General features: G+C 43.7%; 1 protein-coding gene across 8 annotated transcripts in view; it reads right to left on the reverse strand.

Annotated features, from left to right (window-relative positions):
- Positions 1-7,948: 7,948 nt before the first annotated feature.
- Positions 7,949-24,172, reverse strand: part of SGK3 (serum/glucocorticoid regulated kinase family member 3) — an 88,920-nt gene continuing 72,696 nt past the window's right edge. For all 8 annotated transcript variants that reach the window (XM_077810184.1, XM_077810183.1, XM_077810180.1 and 5 more), the window contains 10 exons: positions 22,177-22,234; positions 21,211-21,294; positions 20,998-21,129; positions 15,430-15,542; positions 15,123-15,159; positions 14,900-14,986; positions 12,503-12,598; positions 11,394-11,549; positions 9,779-9,868; positions 7,949-8,578 (listed from right to left, as the gene is read on the reverse strand). In XM_077810184.1, the coding sequence (XP_077666310.1) occupies positions 8,408-8,578; positions 9,779-9,868; positions 11,394-11,549; positions 12,503-12,598; positions 14,900-14,986; positions 15,123-15,159; positions 15,430-15,542; positions 20,998-21,129; positions 21,211-21,294; positions 22,177-22,234 (1,024 nt within the window). In that variant the 3' untranslated portion in view covers positions 7,949-8,407. The remainder of the gene's footprint in view (positions 8,579-9,778; positions 9,869-11,393; positions 11,550-12,502; positions 12,599-14,899; positions 14,987-15,122; positions 15,160-15,429; positions 15,543-20,997; positions 21,130-21,210; positions 21,295-22,176; positions 22,235-24,172) is intronic.

The following is a 24,172-nucleotide window of genomic DNA, read 5'->3' on the forward strand; positions in this document are numbered from 1 at the left end:
CATCCTTCCTCCAGTAGACTACCTGTCTCCTGGTTCTCAGCTGGAAATGCTTTTCAAAGAGAGACTAAAACACTATAAAAAGGCAAGGCAAACACCCCAAGACACCTCTCTCTCTTCCTCTGCACCTTAGAAGGCAATGGCAATAACTGTTGGACATTAGGAGCGGTGCTCTGACCTGAAGAGTTTGGTCAGTAATGTTGCTAGAAGCATGTGTTGAGAAACTATGCTTGAATCTAATACAGTTTGTTAAATTAGGCATTAGAAAGTGTTTTATCTTTATGAGTTTAATAATATTTAATAATTTATTACTTTTATGCCTCATTACTTGTACTCACTTAAAATCTCTCTCTTTGTAGTTAATAAACTTGGTTTATCTAATCCAGTGAGTTTATATGAAAATGTCTGGGTAACTCTATTTAAGGTAGTAAACTGTTGTATTCCCTTAAAGGAATAAGAGATTTAATATACAGTAACTCCTTGCTTAACATAGTAGTTATGTTCCTGAAAAATGCGACTTTAAGCAAAACAATGTTAAGCAAATCCAATTTTCCCCATAAGAATTAATGTAAATAGTGGGGGTTAGCTTCCAGGGAAATTTTTTTCACCAGACAAAAAACTATATTTTATATATATATATATATTATGCACACACAGAGTATAAGTTTTAAACAAACAATTTAATACTGTACACAGCAATGATGACTGTGAAGCTTGGTTGAGGTGGTGAAGTAAGAGGGTGGGCTATTTCCCAGGCAATGCCTTACTGCTAAATGATGAACTAGCATTGGGCGGAACCCTCAAGGGTTAACATGTTGTTGTTAATGTAGCCTCACACTCTATAAGGCAGCACGAATGGAGGGAGGGGAGACAGCATGGTAGACAGAGACATAAACCATGTGCGTGGGAGAGAGAGAGATGTGCATTGCCCCTTTAAGTACACTGACCCCATTCTAAGTATATTGCCTTTAAAAAAATCAGGAAGTTGAGACAGCAGCTGAGGCCCGCAAGCCCTCTCTGTCCTGAGCCCTGTCCTGTCCCCACCCTGCTCTATATGGAGAAGGGGTAAACAGGGGGCAGGAGTAGGGGGGAGGGGGACATCCTGACATTAGGCCCCCTCTCTTCCCTCCTCCCCTTCACAGCAAGCAGGAGGCTCCCAGGAGCAGCTCCAAGGCAGTGTGGGGAGGGACAGCTGAACTGCTGGCAATTGGTAGCCTGCTGGGAGGCTGCTGCACAGGGAACTTAGGGGAGCTGATAGCGGGGCTGCCGGACCACCCTGGTTCCAAGCCCCCACCAGCTAGCTGTAACGGGCTGCTTTTCCTGCAAACAGTGGACAAAGCAGTCGGCTGCCAAACAACATTATAAGGGAGCACTGCACAACTTTAAATGAGCATGTTCTCTAATTGATCAGCAACGTAACAACGAAACAATGTTAAACGGGAAGACTTTAAGTGAAGAGTTACTGTATTTGGACTGTCCAGGATATAGCTGGGCAGAAAAAGACATACATTTCTGGGGGGAAATCTAGAGTTGGGAATTTGTTGGGATCACCCTGCAGAATAGACTCATAGAAGGTTAGCATAACCAAGGCTGGTGAGAGTCAGGGTGTGACCAGTTACATAAACACATCTGGGAGTGACCTTCCTGCTGGTGGCTGTTTCTGAGCAGTCCTGGTTGGAGGAGGCATTGCAAGGAACCCCAGGTTACAGGGCAAGGATGAAAAAGCTGCCCAACAAGTCTGGGTAGCACCCTGGTATATCACATTCACCCTGTGCAGATGGCCAACCCAAGACACCACTTAAGTCTTCAAAAATAGCTCTGGCCATCCACTACAGTTGAGGAAGCAGAACTGGTGGGCTTTTCACAGGGGGCAGAGCTTACTCAAGGAAGACCTCCTGTAGTATCTGTGGACCTAGATGTGAAGGGAAAATGCAGTCATGTAAACATCTCAATGAGATAACTGGATGCTTATGAAGAGCAGCCTGTAAGATGGGATAAGGCAAAACTATATATTGTGTGTGTGTGTGTCTTGTGGGCATGTGCAAGGGAATATGAAGTAAGGGCTTAAAGTGTTAAAATGAAAAACTGTAACCGCAACATGAGGAATGATTCCATTAGAGTGTTTTCTAACTCCTGGGAATTGCTCCCACATGACCTGCAGCTGCTTTGATAAACGTTGCTCTGTTCCTTAAAACCTCAAAGAAAATGGATCACATTCCTTTAAATTCAAGCCATGCACATCCAATTTAACTACACCCACACAGACTGACAGCAACCAGGTACAGACCAATCCAGCTACCCAGAGTTTCTTTCTGCCGCCCCACTGACACTACACTGCTGCAGAGAGAAGAAAATATGGGACTGCTGCAGTTTAAAATACTATTCATGTTATTCCTAGACACACATTGTTTGAACACTAGCTGGATACCCTGGCACACTGAACTGCCCAGCCAGACAGACACCCACCCCAATTATCCTCCCTGCTGGCAACACTACCCCTCTTACCTGCTGGCACCTCTACACCCTCCCCATTACCCCCCCCACACCTGCTGGTACCACTACATATCACCGCTGGCATCACTACACACACACCCCCATTGAGACACTACCCCATCTTACCCCCAGCACCTCTACACCCTTCCCACTACCCACCTTACCTGCTGACACCATTACACCCCTCACCACAGACCCACTACCCCCCCCCCCGGCCTGCTAGCACCTCTACACTCCCCCCACTGACCCACTACCCCCTTATCTGCTGGCATCATTACCCCCCCCCCTTGCCTGCTGGCACCTCTACACTCCCCCCACTGACTCACTACCCCCCTTACCTGCTAGCATCTCTACACCCCACCACTGGCACCATTACATCCCCCACTGACCCACTACCCCCCTTAACCACGGGCATCTCTACACCCCCACTACCTCCTCTTACCTGCTTGCACCACTATACTCCCACCACGGATCCACTACCGCCCCTTACCCGCTGGCACCCCGCCCACTCCGCCAGGCGTGCGCAGCCCCTGCTACAGCACTGCCACGATACTTGCAGAGGCAGCAGGTCAGAGGGAGGGGCGAGAGCTGCCCCCCAAGGAGGCGGGGGCAGGAGAGTGGCTGGGAGGGCGCTTCTTCGGGCGCAGCCTCAGGCGGAGGGGGGAGGAGCTCCTCACCCTCCCGCCCGGCCGCTCACCCACAGAGAGGCGTGGGCCTGAGGCGCCTGCCGCCTCCCTGAGCGGCGCTTTGCTGGGCTCCGCGAGGCTGGGAAGAGCGGGCCGGAGTCCGGGCGCAACAGCGGCCCCAGGCGGCCGAGGGGTGTCGTTGCACATAAAAAGCTCCGGGCGTGCGGGTGTGTCGGGGGGGCGGAGGGCGTGAGCGGCCCTGCCTGTCTGCCGGCTCGCACCCCGCCTCCCCACACCCGGGCAGCTGCTGCGTCCCAGCAATGAGCCACCCACCCCACCCCGGGTCCAGCACAAGATGGCCCCCCTCAGCGTGGGGCCTCCGCCTGCCGCAGAGCACCTATGCTGATGTGCCCCCTCCCCACACACGCAGCAAGGCGCCTGCTCTGATAAGTCCTCCCCCACACACCGTGGCGGGGACTTCCCCCCAAACTGATGCTCCTTTCTCCCCTCCGCCCTATAGCGGGATACGTACTAACGCAGCCCAAGGTGCGCCAGGCTAAAACCCTAATTCCTCCTAGTGCAGGATGCCGGCCCCACCATCCAAGGCACTCCCACCTAGGCTCAAGATTGATGCATCTGCAGGGCCCCATCAGCGGTGACCCCCTCCCCAGGCTGTTCTGTCCCCCAACATAGAGGCCCCCCCCATTACCCACAGACATAATTAAATTCCCATAGAGCATTACCTAAGCTCCCTATGCCTCCTCCTCCTTCCCCCGTGTGGCGTGCTATGAAAACTTCAGGAGGGTTGAAAATATTTATCAACGCTCCACTTGGGCCAGCTCCCGCTGCATTTAAGCCCTGCCCACAGAGGTATTCCCACCCCAAAGTGCAGCCACCTGGGCCCTGTCCTTAGACACCCAGTCGTATACACTGTTTCATGTGTCACCTGCTGGGTAACAACATGAGAGGACTCTATGTTTCTAAGAACTGAACTAGCTCTTTGTTAAGAAAACTATTTACAGAGATGCTGCAACTGCAGCCAGCATTCCAGCCTTGTGCACACAGACTGACCTGGTGCTTCCTCCAAACTCTTCCCACCTGAACCTCTCCTCCTCCTTCCACAGTTTGGGCTGATTTATTATCTCTTTCTTTTTAACAGTTTTTTTCTGTGGACTAACCTATAACCAAGAGCCAACTGAAGCACAGGACAATGCATGGTTGGCTGTGTAAGGAGAGTCAGGATGAGCGCCACTTTGACATCTAGTGGTGAGTTGTGGCAAGTTGTGGAAACGAACTTCAGGGGTTGATCTCATTTGCATACGCACACCCACCCCGCCTAGCATGAGCCCATAGCTGCCCAAATGGTCAGTTTGGCTGCTGTGGGATCCCCAGTTGCTCTGTTATTGGTTCAGGAAGAATAAATTATTATCCTGATTATGTGAATCAAGGATATTGGAACTGTACTTGGCCTTTTGTTATGATGGAGGGACTCGCCATCAAGTAAGTAGCACTTGCTGTGCAAGAGATATGGGTTTCAAAACTCAGTGAATTGAGAGAGGCTGGGTACAGGTATTAGTACCTGGTGGTATAGCCCTCCTGCTGAGGGTCCTGCATGCCAATTGCACTTTTCTCCTTCCACTGTAGAATGTCAGAGGTAATTTTGATTCCATTAGGAGTCTAGCATAATGACAGGTTTCAGAGTAACAGCCTTGTTAGTCTGTATTCTCAAAAAGAAAAGGAGTACTTGTGGCACCTTAGAGACTAAAGCATCCAATGAAGTGAGCTGTAGCTCACGAAAGCTTATGCTCAAATAAATTGGTTAGTCTCTAAGGTGCCACAAGTACTCTTTTTCTTTTTGCTATTAGGAGTCTAGTTACAGGTTGCTGAGCTGAATTCACTTTGGACCAATGGTGCACCGGCACTACAAGCTGAAATCACAAAAGAGCTAAAATCACTAAGTGTTGTGTTAAATAGTGGGGGAGCCTAAAGATATATTGTGGAGCAGTTTGCAGGACAGCTGGAGCAGCTCATGGAACAGCTGGCAGAACAGAGTGGCTGGTGGAGCAGAGCAGTTTGCAGGATGGCTGAAGCAGCTCATGGGGGGCTGGCAGGGTAGAGCAGAGCGATTCGTGGGACGGCTAGTGGAGCGGAGCGGAGCCCCATGGAGAGGTGGGGCAATCGGCTTCGGACCATGTAAGGTGCCCCTTAACCCTCCCACCTCCATCCAGGTTGGGAGGTAAAACTCTGCAGATAAATTTTCAAACTCTGGGGCTGCACTGACCAGGGGCATAGACTTTTGGGTTGTTGGACTCAAGAAGCAAAGGGAAAGGACATGGCCCAATTTGCTTGGGATGGGTTTTTGCTCATGGGTTATGTTATGAATCCTGTTGGTGGTGTTCCCCCAACATAATGCCACATTGTTTCTCTCTGTTATTAAAAGGCTTTTGCTACACTCAGACTCAGTGCTTGCAAGAGGGGGAAGTATTGCCTCTTAGAGGCACCCAGCGGGGGGTGGTATATATTTGTCCCAGGTCACTGGGTGGGGGCTCTAGCCGGTTTTGAATTGTGTTATTGGAATGGAACCCCTAGGTATTGAACCCGGCCCTTGTTGTTGCCAACTCTGACGGGCAGAAACATTACAGCTGCATTGTCACTATTACCATCATCACCACCTTATGTCCCTTATTTACACAAAGGGAGATTCTGTTATGAAAACTTTACAAAAAGGGTCGGTAGGCCAGCAGTAGCCTTCTTTAGTAGCAGTAACTCCTAGTATTATTACTAACAATGTCATTCTAAGTATTTTTCCTGTTTAAATTTGTCCTTTATCTAGGAAAATGTTAAGAAGTGAGCTACAGCAACCAACTGCACCAAATTCCACCCCCTCCGCTGTATATTCTTACAAAACAATCAAAAAACCACAGGAGAAGGTGCAATGCCCTTTGCTAAGGCCAGTCTCCAAATTCAGGCCTCAGTATTTGAAATTCAGATTTTAAATCAATGAAAACTTCTTGTGAGTTAGAGGGCAGCATTCAGGCTTCAGTAAGCAGAACACACACCATTGTACACTCCTAAAGCTCACAGTTTCATAAGACTTTGCACTTTATATAGTGCATTACATTTTGAATTCAGTCTATGAATTAGTTTTAAAAGCTGTGATGAAATTCTGGTGTAGGCAAAGTAACTTTCTGTCTTATGTAGAGAAGAGGTGCAAAAGCAGGAAAGATTGATTTACTATTTATTAGGTTCAGCCATACAAGATAGATACTCAGAAGACTCCTGTTCTGCAGTTACAGATTTTCTCTTTGAGACTGAAGTGAGGGGCTATATAGTTTCTGACATTTCACTGCTTTGAAAAATCCTTAAACTGGCACATTCCTCTTCCTGGTAAAGCAGTGATATCAAACCCTATTTAAAATTAGAAAGTTTAGGATACAAATAGCCAAGGAGAGAATCTTTACAAAGCCAATACCTGGTGGAAAACACTTTATTGAAAAAGAGGACAATGGAGGCTGAAATTAGCAGAATTATGTCCCTTTCATTCCCTCTCCTTTTATTACTACTTTAGTTAGCTAGCAGAGCTACATGAGCAGACAGACACCTTGTGTCAATTCTTCAGTGTTAATCATTGTGCAGGTGACAAACCGAGAATTATTGCTTCAAGTGAGAAATTAATTTTGGTCTAACCTTCTGAGAATTTTCAACTGACATAGCATTCTAGGCAAATTATTACTACTTTTTACTTACAGGTGTCCTATTTGACATTCTACTTTCCCTGATCTTCACAATGGATTCTTTCTATTCCACTGTAACAAGATCTGTAGATTAATGTTTATCTTAATTACTTGGTTTTTGTTTTGTTAGCTATGACACACAAGTTGCATTTTTGTGATCAGAGAAACTTCAACGCTTTAAATTGTTGCTATTGCCTTTTTTTTTTTATTAAATTTCTTTCAAGGAGTTAAGTTCTCATGGTGATCCAGTTAAAGGCACTGAAATGCATTGTGAAAAGTGTGCACCCAGACTTTTCAAGTGGCAGACAAAACTGTTATTTTCAAGCAAAGTGAATCACAAGTATTATTACTGTTACAAGAAAGTCACATTAAAACTGGAGCCAACTTTCAGGATGTATTATGTTTAAAAAAAGCCCAAACAAGTTGATCAGTGTTAGCATTTTGGTTATATGTGCAAATCACAAGAGGCACACACTATATACAATCGCTCTTCATATTCTTAAAAATAATCAAAAGGTAGTTTAATACTTATTTTTCCTAACTATCAAGTGAAGATTTAAGAGCTGATACATTAGAATATAGAAAGACAAGAAACTATGAATTTTGATACAGTTCATTTAGAATATATTCGTATTCCAGATACACACACAAAATAACCCTAACTTTTGGCACGATCTCCTCTCTGTAGGGTCACAGCAAGACTGCCTTTAAAAGTAGCAATGATTACTGCCCTCCAACTCTTTGGAAAAATAGAATTTTAATGCAAAAAAATTTTAGTGCAGTTGAGATTCAGATATTTCTTCATCAGAAAAGAACATTATAGACAATGTATTTAGTAGTGTTACCAAATATTTTGGGCTAGTTTGTGCTACCCTTTCTCACTTTGAGTAGTGCTTTATTTCTCAAATAATCCAGTATAAATTTAAAGGAGTACTTAAGAAGTAAGGGATTTATGAAGGAGTAAGGATGTCAATTTGGTCATAAATGAGCAACTTTTCAGTTTGTGGATCCTTAAAGTATCTACTTATTCTTCAGTGATGAATTACATTTTTAGCATAAGTGCTGTCAAGTAATGAACTTATATTTCAAAAGGTGATATAACAGGGAAAACATTTATCTTTTTTTAAACAATGATATACAAAAGACAATTGCATAGTTACAATTCAAGCACAAAGTCACTGTAAATAGTTACAAAGGCATTTATAAATGTGCTAAGTTTGCTGCTGCTGAAAGACAGCCAAATCCTGGATAGGTATTAATGTAAACCTGGAGAAAAAACAGTGTATTTGCTTAAAAACAGATTCATGTAAAGGAACAGCTTTTAGAGATCTTCATTTTAAAAATATTTTTATGCAGCAGGAATAACAGTTTAAATCCCAAAGAAAGCCATCTCAAATGCCCAATTTCCTCATATACAGCAGAAAATGTTTGTTCATTGGTTTCAACCCTTCATATAAAATGAGGCACTAGTTACACATATTCTGGACTATGTTCACACTCATGTTTCAGTCCATCTTCAGACTTGTACTTGTGCATCATTTGTTGGCTCCTAACCTCCTAGGGAAATAAGTCTTCAGAAGGTGGTGCATAAGAAAATCCAACAAATGCATCATCTGCCTCCAGCACACTGGCATTTACAATGTTATAATCAGAGGAAATGCAAACTGAATAAGGAACCATTTCTTCTGTAAAAGCTGCATCAAAATTCCTTATATCATCTGGGCCAACCTAAGAATGAGACACACAAACCAGCATTAATCATATTGATATGGCATTTGTATTTTTACATGCTTTTGTCTGTTAAATATTTTTCGTTTTACTCAAATTCAAAGTTGTCTACATTATGAAGTTTTCCTTTTCATAAGGAGAGCATTTAAATTAATCCCATCACTCCGCCCCTGAAAACTGGTACTGAAGCAGTTTGTTACGGGGTGTAATTCAGGCCAAAAGATCAAAGTGGTGACAGTAAATTTGCCAAATCCACATATACTGTGCAATATTTCCAGAAGGAAAAAGACAAAAGTGCTGCTTCTTAAGAGATGGTGAAAAGAGATACAAACACAAGAAACCTTCTTTTTCTTCTCTTCACCCTCCTTATGAATTCTCCTTCCTCTCTTTTTTTTTTTTTTAAAAATCACTCCCCATCCTCCAGTCACTCTTCATTTTCCTCTCTCTGCCCCTTCTCTTTACACAGGTTTCTATAGTGTTAGTATTTTTCTAAGAGAATTTGAGCTCATGTGTATGTCAAATGGCAGCTCTCCTGGAATCAGCTTAGTGACTGACAAACACTGATTCCACCAGTGACAGTTCTGCCCGTAGTCTGATACCCTATGAAGCTGAAGCAGCAACTGCAGTATGACAATAACTAGACAAAAATGGTACCTCTTGCACCTCTTAGTGGGGCCTCAAATTTAAAAAACGCAACTTAGAAGAGTGCTACCCTCACTGCCGAATGCATCAGACCTATTGGGTAGGAGCTGCCCATCACCCAAACAGTTGGAGATGTAGGGGAAAAGAAAGATCTTCCCTTCCCAGTAGTCAGGAGTGGAGAATGGAGAACAGAAGGTGGAGAAAGGTCTGAGAGAGCTGTAAAACATGTCACGGTGCAGTATTCTGACCCTGTGCCATGACATGCAAGTCACGAAAGCACAACTTTATCACATTCCAATCCAACACTATGACAAAAGCACAATTCAATGTCAGGATGGCATGTTGCTGACTTCATTCAGTAACAAAAATGGCTCTCTAGCTCTTCTAATTTAAGTACCATTGCTCTAAACAGTTCAGAAATGGTCACCAACACTGTTTGAGAGGTACTGGGGTTGCCATTCTCTGCAACTTTTAGATAGATGTCCTCATCCCATAAATTCTGCCCCACTACATGAAGAGATTCGGGAGATATAATCGAAATATACATATTGCACCTACCACATTAGGATTAAATGGTGGTGGAATCTTCTTCTGGAGAAGGTCAGCCCAGCTGAGAGATTCAAAGAAAGGATGCCTTTGAATTTCAAGCTGCAACAGTAAGCAAAGATAAACTTTGGTTATTTCCATGTATTTCCATGATATACCCTACAGCGCTGGAATACAATGTTGTTTCAGAGATTCTTCCAGCAGGCTAGAATAAGAGTTTCTTGGATCTGGTGCAGTAACAAGCAGGGGTGAAAGTAAAGCAGTATGGGCCGGTATGGTGTACTGGTAAAAAGTAGCCACCGGTACGTCGTTGCCCCTTTGCCACCAACCGGGGAGAGGGGGTTGCAAAAGAAGCAGTTGCCCCGGGGCCGGCAATTTAAAAGGGCCTGGGGCTCCGGCTGCCACAGCAGCGGCCAGAGCCCCGGGCCCTTTAAATCTTAAATCGCTGCTGGAGCCCCAGGCAGCGCAGGCGGGCTGGCTGGGGGACGCTGACCCTCCAGCCCTGCCCCTTCCACCCAAGGCCCCACCCTTTCTGGGGGGCGGGGCCGGAGCCAGCCCCTGTACCAGTAAGAGTTTGATTTTACTTTCATCCCTAGTAATAAAAAAGTTCAAGCCCCATTATTTGATAAATTTGTTTTGCAATTCGTATTAGAAGGTATGGCTGGAGTGGGTAAAATTTGATGGGGAAACATTTCTGAAAAGGCTGGCCAATGCATTTTATTTTCTGCTTAAATTGAAGTCTTAAGCAAAACCTGGTTTCAAGAAGGTTTTTCAAATAGTATTTATGTTCATGTTCCTGCTCCAAGCTAACAAAACTTGCTAATATGAGCACTGCTCCAGATGGAACATCTCCAGGAACTCTGCAGTATGTTTTCTGTTTATATCTATAGTAAACAGTTATGTCCTCCCAAACATAACTGCCTTTCATTTACTGCGTGCTGCAAAAAATGTAACTGTACTGTAGCAATCTAACAGAACTTTTAAGTTTGCGTATGACGAGATCAACACATTACAGAACATTAATAAGACTAAGCCTAAATACATCAATCAGGGGTAAAACTGCAAGATCATTTGATATCCTGCCTACACAATTCTGTGACAACTTCTCTATGCATCTTTACACAACCTTAAGGAACACTGTCAAAATATTATTTGATAGAAGTTTGCAAAACACTAGCCATTATTTGTGAAGCCATTTTGGAAGCCTAAAAAAAATAATTGTTTCCTTGCCTTTTTCCTATTTGACAAATAGTATTTTTCTCACCGTTGAAAGCTGAATTTACCAAAGTGTAGCTCTTTTTGTTTTGGTAACTTCCTTGTTTGAGTACTACCATCATCAATTATATCAGCACAACTCATGGAATATAATGTTGGGAAATGTGTTTCCTTTGCTGGCAGGTACTGCAACAGTCAAGCTCAAAACACTAAGTTCTGCATCATATGTGTCTTCCCCTGCCCTTCAGGTTTTTTGTGACAACTAGGGTATTTTGTTTTAAAGTTGATATTTAGCATTCAAAGGACATTCTCTACCTGTTTCTTAAAAATAACGTTGAATTGTGATCTTAAATTTGACAATGTCCCTTTAATAAATTAGTGCCAGATAATTCATTGCCAGGAAATTACATACAAAGTCTTCTCTTGCTCCAAGTCTGTTTTGCCTGTCTTTCTCCAAGAGTTCTTCCAGAATAGACCAGGCTGTAAGACTGACTCCTGGGCGCACATACAGAGGTTTGTGAAGAATATTTTCATACATCTCAGCAACATCACGGCAGTAAAATGGAGGCTGAACAAAAACAAAATGAAAAATTGAAATGTGGCTTTGAAACGGTACTGTTCAATAAAAAAACACTGTTTTCAAATGTGAGAGTAAACTGTTCCATCAGAAATGCCAATGACTAGCCGTGAAAAATAGCTTCACCCAGTGGCAGACTGATTTCAGACAGAATAGATAGAAATTTCATTTTTTAACCAGAATTCCCCCCCTTCCTTTCCCCAAACCCCCACACTTCTTCATGAATGGGCCAATTCCTTTATCTTCACGTAACACATGCAGTGACATCAGGATTGCATTCCTCTGTTAGCTCTTTCCTGCATCTCCTGTTCTCTGCCCAGGTGTGCTCACATTCACTGGTAGCTGTAGAAGCTATCCACATTTAAAAATCTTACTGAATGTGAGCAAAAGAGCATGAGTGGGTGAACAAAGTTCTGCATGTTTTCCCAGGTGAAGTAAGGAAACTCGTTTGTATGTGAGGAGGAAATGTAGTTTGTGAAACACAAAACAGCTGTTTTTAGAAAGGTTACAAAAAAATAACCCCTAGCTGAAGCGTGGGAAGATTTGTTTTTTTATTGCTGTATTAAGAAGTAATCTGGAGGAAATTGGAAATTTTAGGGTTAAAAATACTTTGCCAATGTCTTTGGTACCACTTTTGGCAAGTAGTACTTTACTTTTATAGGGCAGCACCACTGCTGCTTCAATAGACGCTTGCATTTATTCTGGGTTATATCTGCTTGACTCCACTGAATAAGAATTATTAATGTCACATCAGTTTGGAGAGCAGAAATTTAGACTTCAAAAAGAAAAACAAAATTCAAGAGACAAAACCAGATGGTAAGTTAGAAAGCTACAAAACAAGTTATTCACCAGTTAAAGTGTGTTTTAACTGCTTTGAAAAGTTATATATTACTAACTATAGTATTCAAGTAAAGAGTTTGAAAGGAAAAAGGTAGAATACTTACCAACCCATAAAGCATTTCATATAGAACCGCACCAAGGCACCACCAGTCTACTGTGTTGTCATAGGGCTGTTTTCTGATCACTTCTGGGGCAAGGTACTAAAGAAAAAAAAAAGTTAGGCTGGTTATATTCAAATCTAGCCTTTATCCAAGCAACTATTTTACAATACATCTTTAGAAAAATTACTGTATAGATTCCTACAGAGTTCTCTGGTCCTTTAACAAACTTGGTAAATCTCGCTGACATCCGGCCAATTGTTTAAATGGCTAGCTGTTTCCCAGTTTAAGTTATCCTTTATACCCACTGACAATTTGCCAAATTACTGTGCCATCTCTAAACTGACAATTCTTTCAAGTTTCAGGGAAAGGTCACTGCTCTGTAGCTTCACAGACAACTAAGCAGCAGCTAGAAAAGGAGTACTTGTGGCACCTTAGAGACTAACCAATTTATTTGAGCATAAGCTTTCGTGAGCTACAGCTCACTTCATCGGATGCATACTGTGGAAACAGCTGAAACCACAGTGTGGGAATCTGCAAAGAAACAGCTTCCCTCTGCCAATGGCATCTCTCTTTCTCAAGGGCAAGTTGTTCATTAACCAATCCTGTTGCCCTCCTTGGGCTTGAATACTGAATGAGGGATTTAAAAAGTGGGAAATACATGGAAGCATCTCATTCTTCTTCAAACCAAGAAAATGTTTCTTACTCCTCCTTATTGTTACTGCATAGTCCAGGGGTGGGCAAATTTTCTGGCCCGAGGGCCACATCAGGGTGCAAAACTGTATGGAGAGCCGGGTAGGGAAGGTTGTGCCTCCCCAAACAGCCTGGCCCCTATCCCCTCACCACTTCCCACCCCCTGCTTCCCCCCCGCCCCAAAACCCCCAACCCTCCCCCGCTCCTTGTCCCCTGATCACTCCCCCCAAGAACCCTCCCCAACCCCATTCCCCATCCCCTGACCGCCCCCACCCCATCCAACCGCCTCCTGTCCCCTGACTGCCCCCCGGGATCCCCTGCCTCTTATCCAACCCCCCAGCCCCCCTACGATGCTACTCAGAGCAGCGTGTCTGGCTGCTGCACCACCCGGCCGGAGCCAGACACGCTGCTGCGCTGCGCTGCCCTGCATGAGCGCGCAGCCCAGAGCGCTGCCCACACAGCGGTGTGGCTGCGGGGGCTGGGGTATAGCGGGGGAGAAGCTGGGGGCTTAGGGGCTGGGCAGGACAGTTCCGCGGGCCAGATGTGGCCCGCGGGCTGTAGTTTGCCCACCTCTGGCATAATCACATGATCTATATTTTAAGTTTCAATGAGGCTTCAGACAAATAATAAATCATCAACTGTGAAATATCCAGAGATTTTTTTTTTGCCACAAATTAGTCAGGGGACACAGATTTGAAGGACACATTCCATATCATGGTTTGCCATCAATTACTGGATGCCAGCATGACACTAACAGGTTTCTAGGTGCCTCACAAAAAAGTTTATTCAGGATTTAGGCACTTATATGGTTCTCAACACCATAATATCTGAGTAGATACATTTGGAACAGAATCTCCTAGCCCCACCAGGCTATTCCGTACAGATACTCAGTTATTTTGAATTTTGACGCTACAGCTGGATCATTATTGTTCTCACAGCCCTGACCTGCAATGCTTTTGCTCCTTCAGTCCTTGCCTCTCCTCCCTTTTGAGCAGAGATTGCTGACTCTACTTTATAGTCAGTTAGGTTTTTGTGATATGGACAAATATAGGGACCATAGAGAGATCATACTAGACACTCAGGTACCATTGTAACAAGTGGAGTTTAAATATTAAGCTAGATCATTAAACTTTTAGCAGCTCATGAATGATCTGAATCCAAGTCCCAGAGTAGACAGACTGGTACACAACCCACAACACTCAAACTCAGGAAAAGCTTTTTATAAACTGGGGCCGCAGGCCATAATGTTGCAATCCTCTTGTGTAAGTCTAATATGAATTACACCAAATGTATTAAAAAAACCTCTCTTAGTACAAGACCAAGATTTTCTATGTAATCCATTTCACAACTGGTCATAACAAATATTTAACCACAGAAGCACTCTATATTTTGGCATTCAAATTTTCCAACAAAGTTCAATAGACACATTGTTTTTCTTCAGGTTTGATTACTATATGCTTTATTTTATGGACTCAGATAGATTATAACTCACGTAAATCGCTCCCACAAGAATTTTCACTGACAGACACTTCGCCATTTGTACAATCCTTGTCAACTACAAAATATCTTAATTCATGCAAGATTATCTATCTGCCAACTTTGAAAACTACCAACACTTCCTACTCACCCCCCCCAAAAAATGAAACCCTCTCCCCCAGTTTGTTGTGGCAATTTGCTTGTGCTGGCTAAAACTCAAGGAAGTTAGCTTACTTCTGGTGTCCCACAAAAGGTTGCAGTGGTATCCGAGATAGCAATCCCTTCTTTACAGAGTCCAAAATCTGTTAAGACAACATGTCCCTGTAGAGAGAAAAAACAAACAAAACAGATCTTACTGAAAAACCAATTTAAGATTGTATCATAATATTTTGCACTTACACAAAGATAAGTGTTAATGTAAAGACACATTTTTGGACATCAGATAGGATATGCTTACCAGTGAGTCTAAGAGAATGTTTTCTGGTTTCAAATCCCTATTAAAAACAAAGTCTTATATTAATCCTCCTATGAGCGTAACCAAAAAATGAAGAGACAGAGTTTTATACTAATAAGTAGTCACTTATTTTTTACACAAAAACTTTTAAAAAATTGGGTCAGGCCTCTGTTTAAAAAAAATAATTGTAAGCTTAAAGTCACAAGTCCACACGTGTAAATAGGTTGAATAAAAACAGCAAATGCAGCTTTTCTTGATTTGCTACATTTATCTTAATGCAGAACAAAAATAAGTTTTAGGAAATGGTTACCTGTATACAATATTTATGGAGTGCAAGTAGCCCAATGCACTGGCTATTTCAGCAGCATAAAATCTGGCTCTGTGTTCAGGAAAGGAGCGTTCTCTTTGTAAATGAAAGAACAGCTGTAAATATATGAAGATGCAAATGATAAGACAAACTGGCATACAAATTTCAAATTACAAGGTGTAATCCTTTGCAGTAACAAGCAAGTCACTTTCAGTTTTTTTATGACAAGCTAGCAGAACTGTGAAACAAATTAAAAAATTTCCTTTTACATAACCGTTTATATCCCTCTTTTAGCAACTTCTTTATTTTCTCACTTGTGTAACCCCAGCAGTACTTAGCGTGTAATGAGTTAATAGATAGGAGTACAGGATGTTTCCCAGAAAGTCAAGTCCAGCCAATACAAATTTACTCCTGAGGGCATTCTGCACCAAAAAATTAAAAATTCTGCATACGCTATTTTAAAATTCTGCAAATTTTATTTGTCAAATAAATGTGAAGGCTCCAACATGGCACTGGGGAGCACAGGCCACTGGCTGCACAGAGGTGGAAGATCATTGTGCAGCTTCCCCGCCCCGCACTGGGACATGGACTCAGTGGTGAGGCTGCACCCAACCCTGACACAGCACAAGGACCGGGCCAGGTGCACCAGGTGTGGGCAAGCAGGCTCAACAAGGCAGGATCCAACTGTGGAGAGGTTTAGTGTGGGGGGGATTCAGGTGTGGGTTGAGAGGGTTCTGTGTGGGACAATCTGGGAGCGGATGGCTCAGTGGGGGATCGGGGTGTGGCAGGGGATCTGGATACACAGGGGCTTGTTGGGGAGTTCTGGGTGCAACGGTAATGGGACTCTGCAGGGTGGTCCAGGTGAAAGTGGTTGGTGCTCAGAAGGGGTGCATGGGGGGCGGAGAAGAGCTTGGCAGGGCGGTCGGTGTGGGGAACTCAGTAGGGGGGGTCCAGATGCTCGGGGAGTGGGGCTCAGTAGGGTGGGGATCAGAGTGCGAGTGGCTTGTTGGGGCGGTCCATGAGCAGGGCCTGTCAGGAGGGTTTTGGGTGCAGGGGGAGTGAGCCTCAGCAGGACGGTCTGGGTATGAGGGGGTCTGGTTGCACAGGGGTTGGGTGGATGGGGGAGCAGCTCCCTGTACAGAGATCCCTCCCCCTGCAGCTGAGGAGTGATGGGTGCAGGAAGCAGGGGTGGGGGGAATTTTCAGAGCTTCCTACAGCCAGGGGAGAAATCTTGGGGTGGGTCTGACACAGCCTTAGATGCTGTGCAGGGGAAGAGGAAGCCCTGTCCTCCCCAGCCCAGTCAGGACTAGCTGCTGAGCCCGGCACAGGGTAGGAGCCGCCAGCTGGGTCTTCCCCAGTCCCGCCCCCTTCTCCACAATGATTTACCTCTCTGCCGGTTGTCCTAGGCACCCAAAAAACTTACTGCTGGGGAGGGATGCATGACCGCTCGTGGCTTCCCTTTGCTTCCCCATCAAAAAGTCATTTTTCTGCAGGGAAGCAAAGAAATCTGCGGGGAACATAAATGCTGTTCTCTTTTTTCTTCTCTATTCTCTTCTATTTTAGAAGATAACAAATAGCATACTAACTTCACAATTGTATGTACAGAGCACTTCAATACAAGTTCTTGCATAACAGTCTAATGGATCTTACATTCTATTCTGAGACCACTTGGAGAAGTTTTATATTATGAGGATACATTCTTCAATCCTACAAGTTACTTGGTGCAGATGGACCCCCTGGGCCCACAGGCTTCAACTGGTGTCTGCATGGGTGCAGGAGTCTACTGACATTGAGTTACTTGTAGGGTTGGAGACAGAACTGAAAAGTTATGCACAGAAAAAGTCATGCACAGAACTGAAAAGTTAGCTACAGGAAAAGACAGTTAGCTTTCCGTAACTGGTGTTGTTCGAGATATGTTGCTCATGTGCATTCCATATTAGGTGTGTGTGCTCGTCACATGCACCAGTGCCAGGAGCTTTTCCCTCAGCAGTATCCATAGGGGACCACCTCTGGTGCCCTTTGGAGTGGTGTCCACATAACATGGTATAAGTGGCACCGCTGGCTCCCCACCACCCTCAGTTCCTTCTTGCTGGAAACTCAGACAGCGGGGAAGGAGGACAGGTTGTGGCATGGACATGAGAAACACATTTAGAAGAACAACAGTTACGGAAAAGGTAACTGTCTTTCTTCTTCGAGTGCTTGCTCATGTCCATTCCATATTAGGTGATTCCAAAGCAGTATCCCTGGAGGTAGGTAGCAGTTCACGGAAGCGTAGATTGCAACACAGCTCTGCTGAACCAGTGTAATCTCTGGCCTGAGTGACGGCATAATGAGTGGTAAACATGCAAACAGAGGACCACATTGCAGCTCTACAGATGTCCTGGATAGGGATGTGTGCCGGGAAGGCCGCCGAAGACACCTGCGCTCTCGTCAAATGGGCTCTGAAAATCGGCAGCGGTGGAACCCCCACCAGATCCTAACAGGTCCTTATGCACAAGGTAATCCAATTAGAAATCCTCTGCAAGGACACCAGGTGACCTTTCATCCTATCCACTGTAGCGATAAAGAGTTGAGTCAATTTTTGGAAAGGCTTGGCACGTTCTAAGTAGAAAGCCAAGGCCCTCCAGACTTCCAGGACGTGAAGACGCCTCTCCTCACTGGTTTTGTGCGTTTTGGGACAGAACACTGGAAGAAAGATGTTCTGGTTCATATGAAAGGTGGAGACCACCTTTGGCAGGAAGGCCGGGTGGGAACGCAACTTAACCTTATCTTTGTAGAAGACCGTGTACGGAGGTTCTGAGGTCAAGGCTTTAATTTCGGAGACCCATCTCACCGACGTTACCACCACCAGGAACGTGACCTTCCATGACAATTGGGAAAGGGAGCAGGAACCCAGTGGCTCAAAGGGCAGGCTGGTGAGCCTAGAGAAGACCAAGTTAAGATCCCACTGTGGGACAGGAGTCCATACCTGCAGGAAGAGTCTCTTGAGCCATCTCAAGAATCTGACCGTCATATCATGGGAAAACACTGTCTGTCCTTGGATCGGCGGGTGAAAAAGTGGAGATGGCCACTAGATGCACTCTAATGGAAGAGTGTGCAAGTTCCTTAATGGAGCAGGTAGTCCAGATCAGCCTGTATGGAAGAACGTGAGGGAGAGATGCCATGCTCAGACGCTCAGCGGGAAAATCTCATCCACTTGGCCAGCTACTAACTATGTATAACTATTTTACAGGATTTTAGAGTTTGCAAGAACAGAGAAAGAATCAATGCTAGCCGAAGCAGCAGATGTTCTAGCACCGTCACTGGCGGCAAGAAGGAACTGAGGGTGGGGGGAGCTGGCAGCGCTCCTTTCACTGCAACCAGGGGGCGCCAGAGCTGGTCCCCTGGGGATACTGCTGAGGGAACAACTTCCAGTACCACTGTATGTGGCAAGCACACACACCTAATATGGAATAGACATGAGTAAGCACTCAAACAATATTTTCTTTCTAAGGTCCTCTTCTGCCTCTCTTCAAATGAGTGTTTTCATGTCTTTGGTCATTCTCATTGTCTTCCTCTGGGCCCTCTTTATTTCTGCAGTATCCTTTTAGAGATGGGGTAACAAGTATTGCACACAGTATTTCAGATGAGGCCGCACCACTGATCTATATAAAATGTATTGTTATATTTCCATTTTATTCACCATCACATTCTTTATTAAATGTAACATCTTGTTTGCTTTACTGACTGCAGCTGCATGTTGAGCAGAGGTTTTCATTGAGCTGTTTACAGCGATACCCAGATCCCTTTCTTGAGTTGACTGTCAATTTAGAACTACAACAGAACCTCAGAGTTATGAACACCAGAGTTGCAAACTGACTGGTCAATCATACACCTCATTTGGAATGGGGATTACAATAAGGCAGTAGCAGAGAGAGGCAGACACACACACAAAAAACAAACAACATTTAATGCAGTACAGTAACTACTAAAACAAGAAAGGGAAAGTTTAAAAAAAAGATTTGACAAGGTAAGGAAACTGTTTCTGTGCTTGTTTCATTTAAATTGAGATGGCTAAAAATCAGTATTTTTCTTCTGCATAGTAAAGTTTCAAAGCTGTGTTAAGTCAGTTCAGTTATAAACTTTTGAAAGATCAATGCTTTGTTCAGAGTTATGAACATTTCAGAATTATGAACAACCTCCATTCCTGAGGTGTTCTTAAGTCTGAGGTTCTACTGTATGTAAGGCGCAAGAGTAGCTTAAATTTTTCCCTCAAAGGGACATTAGTTTGCATTTGTCAACATGAAATTCGGTTTGCCACCATGCTGCCCATTCACTGAGTTTGTCTGGGTCTCTCTGGTCATGACTAACCTAAATAACTTTGTCTCATCTGCAAGTTTTGCAGCCTCACTCCTCACCACTTTCCAAATTATTAATATGTTGACCTATACAGGACCTAGAACAGAACCTTGAGGCACCCCACTGCTAGCTTTTTGCCATGATGAAAACCAACCGTTTACACTCAATTCTTTTCTTAATCCTCTCTCCTCCAACCCCAAGCCAGTTTTTTTATTTTGCCTCTGATCCCATGACTACTTTCCTTCTTTAGCAGCCTTTTGTGCAGAACCTTGTCAAAAGCATTTTGGAAATCTAAATTATGTCAACTGATTCTCTTTTATCTAGTACTTTATTGATATGTTCAAAATATTCTAAGAGATTAGTGAGATATGATTTTTCTTTAAAGGAAGTGCACTGGTCAGACGCTATGCTATCATGATTTTCCAGGTGTTTTGTAATTCTGTTTTAAAATAGGTTTCAGAGTAACAGCCGTGTTAGTCTGTATTCGCAAAAAGAAAAGGAGTACTTGTGGCACCTTAGAGACTAACCAATTTATTTGAGCTAGTCTCTAAGGTGCCACAAGTACTCCTTTTCTTTTTGTTTTAAAATAGTAATTTCAACCAAATTTCCAGGTAAAGATGTGAAGTTTAATGGTTTAGAATTCATCATATTACTCCTAGAGATGTTTTAAAATAGTAATATTTGCTACCCTCCAATCCTCTGGAGCAGTGGCTGTTAAGGAGATATTGTGTACTTTTATCATCAGCTCAGCCTATTCAGACTTGAGCTCCTCCAGAACTCTTGGGTGTATGTTATCTGGGCCTAGTGACTTACTGCTTGTTAAATAATCAATTTACTCCAGCATGTCTTATTAAAATTTACAGATTTCATCCATCTCTTTCACAAGTTCTTCAAGTTACTTATGGTCTCCTCAGCTTCAGTCTTGGTGCTCAGAGTAAGCTATGCTGCAGATAACAAGGCTGTTTAAGAATTGTGTATTAAGGTTTATATTGAGAGTTGCATAAAAATGAGTTTTACAAGAAAGGAAGAATCTCTTCAATAGTTGCAAATAAGTTTTGAATGCAAGTGTACAGCAACATCTTGAAAGCTGTAACTGGTAGGTAAAATCAATAGGATTTTAATTTACTTACAGAAATATTAAAATCAGCACATTTTACAGTGGATGATTTTTATTTTTTCTGTAAATTAGCCTAAGAGGAGACAAAAACCTAAAGAAATATGAAAACTACTTACCTCCCCTCCATTAACAAAATCCAGAACAAAGTAAAGCTTTTCTGTTGTTTGGAATGAGTAATGTAATCCAACCAAAAATGGATGTTTCAAATTTTTCAACAGTACATTACGTTCAGCCATAATATGTTTTTGCTGCAAGGAAGTGAAAGGTCAATAAGTAAATAGGAACAATTTTGTAATTGAAGGGGAAAAGAAAAACGCATTTCCCCTCACCTCTTTCCTGTTGAGAACAACTTTTTTCTGCAATACTTTAACTGCATAAAATTTCCCATCCAGTTTTCGTTTTGCAAGAAGAACCTGTGAAATTTAAGATGAGAGAGGAGACATGGTTAGCGTAGTTCTCATTCTGATATTAAAGAGTATCTGGAGAAACATGATTAATACAATTACTTCACTGTACAATTTCTTGGTCCTTAAAATAGTTCACAATTATTACCAGTAACACCAGCAAAAGGAGACTGACCAGAATATGGAATCTAAGATCTTGCACAGTTTCTGCTGAACTGTAATGTCACAACGGAGAGCTCATGCAGGGCCAAATTATGGCATAGGCACTACAGGTCCATGCCTAGGGCCCCAGCTCCTGGAGTGGAGGAGGGCGGAATCTTGTCTCTTTTTAAAATATATGTTTCTAGTCTTCATGGTTGTGGTGAAATGCTTGGAAGTAGGACTAAAGAGCCTCAAACACTAGCGCCGAGATGGGTGAACTGCTCCATCTATCTTAATAGCGTATTGCCACAAAGACCCACTGCTGTGGGCAGCCCAGCCAACACCACCCCAAACAAAGAACTGGGTGTGTGGCAGTAGTTGAGTGAGCCCAGCACGCCCACCCAGCAGATGATGCAGCAGCAGGAGTGCAAGTACTGAGGTGCCTCCCTGCTGCCACCCTTGCCTCTCTGTGGGGAAGAAGGACCCCTACTGCTCCAATGACAGGGAAAACCCTGCTGCTGCTCTTGGTCAGGAGTTGAGGGGGTCCCATGCCACTGCTACTCCAGGTGGAAGGAACAGTGCCATGGTATGAAGTGGGGCTGTAAGGGTGGAGCCACAGGGGGCCTTGTGTCTGTCGGCCCCAGGTTGCCTTAATCCAGCCCTGAACTTGTGAGTACCACTTCCCAGTGTTCCCCAAATTTAGTGCCAGTGTGCAGTTCAGTCAGGATGAGAAACAGTAAGAAAGCTCACCTTGCCAAAGCTGCCTTTCCCAATAACTTTCAAGAAGTCGAAGTCTGTTGGTTTAGCGCTGAAAGCGATTCAGAAAGGAGGAAGGTTACTTGGTGTAGAAAATATCAACTTCACAATTTTACACAGTGCTCAGAATTGTATTTAAACAAGTGCTTGAACTGCAAACGAAGTGCTGATGTGAGCCACTATTTCCCTGCACATCATGTCCCACTTAAGGCCTGCTAGTAGCATGGAGGTTCCCCATACCAGCTCCTCTTTTATGGCCTGCAATCAAACCCTTCCCTCTTTTCACTTCCTATTTTCTGCCAGGGAAACACAATATAACTGTTAGTGTTACAATTTAAATAAAAATAAAATTGACAAGACAGACTCAGCTCCACACTTCTCTGCTCTTTGTTCTTTTCTCCTCCCCACATCTCTCGTGTTCATTCTAGTCCTTTTTTCTTTTTTTAAGTCTAGGTTTTCCCCTCATACCTCCTGCTTTCCTCCTGGGGCACCCCCTGCTTGAAAAAGGCCGTTTGTTCCTTGTCCTTCCTCCATTCTCAAGTCTCCCCTTTCTCCCACCCCTCCCCCATTCTGTTCTTTGCATCCATTTTTTGGCATCTCTTCCTCTTCCTTTGTCTTGTTCTATAGTCTGCCTCACTGTCCATCTACCTTTCCTCGCTGTTTTCTATTCCTCAAATTTGTCCTCCTATTCTCTGGCCTCTGCACTTCCTCCCCTCACTGCCCACCCTACTTTCTTCCTATGACTCCCTGTCTTTCCCTTCCTTCACTCTGGGAGGTACACATATTCCGAGGCATTTGGCATTCAGGTGCCACTCTATCTCTTGGCCTTCCAACCTTCCTTCTTCACATGGCTTGTGCCCTCCAATTCGACAATTACAAGGACCACCATCCACTCTCTATTTGTTGCCCTTTTATTGACTGCACTACCAAAGAGGATTTGGGGCACAATATATAAAGCCCCACACTCTCTCCCAGTGGCGCAGTACTATCAATGAGGAGAGTAGCAAACATGGGGAGCAGACACCCTAAGCAAGAAATTAGAAGAAAGGCAAAAAGGATGAGGGAGTCGGGAGACCCAGCAATGAGAATAGGAGCCACACAGAATGTGTCAGAAGGAGAGGAAAGACATACTGATTGCATGAGACAGTTTTTCATATCAACATAATATAATTCCTTATATTGTACTGTAGAAGTTTGACATTAACACAAGTTTACACTAACAGAAAATAGATTAACCAGGTTGACTTGTTTTGATCTACATAGTGGTTTTACATGTATCTTCAGACCAAAATCTGTTCTTCTTGAGTAATGAAGAAACAGCCCTTTTGCTCTCTAGGCTAAGAGAAGCTGGGCAATTAAGATAAGCCATGGATAGACTCCAAACCAAATTCTTTTAGTGAAGGAAGAATGGGAAAAGCAACAATTGCAAATTAGGGCCTAAAAAAACAGAAAGGGAGACAATGGGGCTCCTCAGGGCTGCGTGAAGGTTGCTATGGACAAATTCTGTCCCCACAACTCTTCCCTCAGTCATATAATAGGGGGGATGGAACAAACTGCAATTCTGTACAAGAGTTGGGGTTTGAACTTTGTTTGCCAGGGTATATTTTAAAACTGCTGCCATGGAGTTGCAAGGAGGAGCATTTATCTTGCCTGCATAATATCATCATCTGCTCCACTCATGTTTGAAACTTAGTAAGTTACAAAACCTATTAGATAAGAGAAGTGGGGGGGGGGGGGGGGGAGAAGGACGAAGAATAGGAAGAAAAATCTGTAAGGGGGTCTGCCTCTTCAGGATTGCAGCAACCCTGCTAGTAGTGCTCTGAAGTGGAAAGGGGAGGCATGTCATTTGCATATTTCAAAGATACTCTCTCCCACCCCAAGAGCATTTATATATTCTTTCTATTGTTTAAATGGAAACTATTTATGTAGACATCACTACACATCTCAGATTTGTTTGGGGATACACTACTGGTAAAGAATCTGCTGATTA

This window comes from Eretmochelys imbricata, chromosome 2 (genome assembly GCF_965152235.1).
Source record: "Eretmochelys imbricata isolate rEreImb1 chromosome 2, rEreImb1.hap1, whole genome shotgun sequence".
Classification (NCBI taxonomy): domain Eukaryota; kingdom Metazoa; phylum Chordata; order Testudines; family Cheloniidae; genus Eretmochelys; species Eretmochelys imbricata.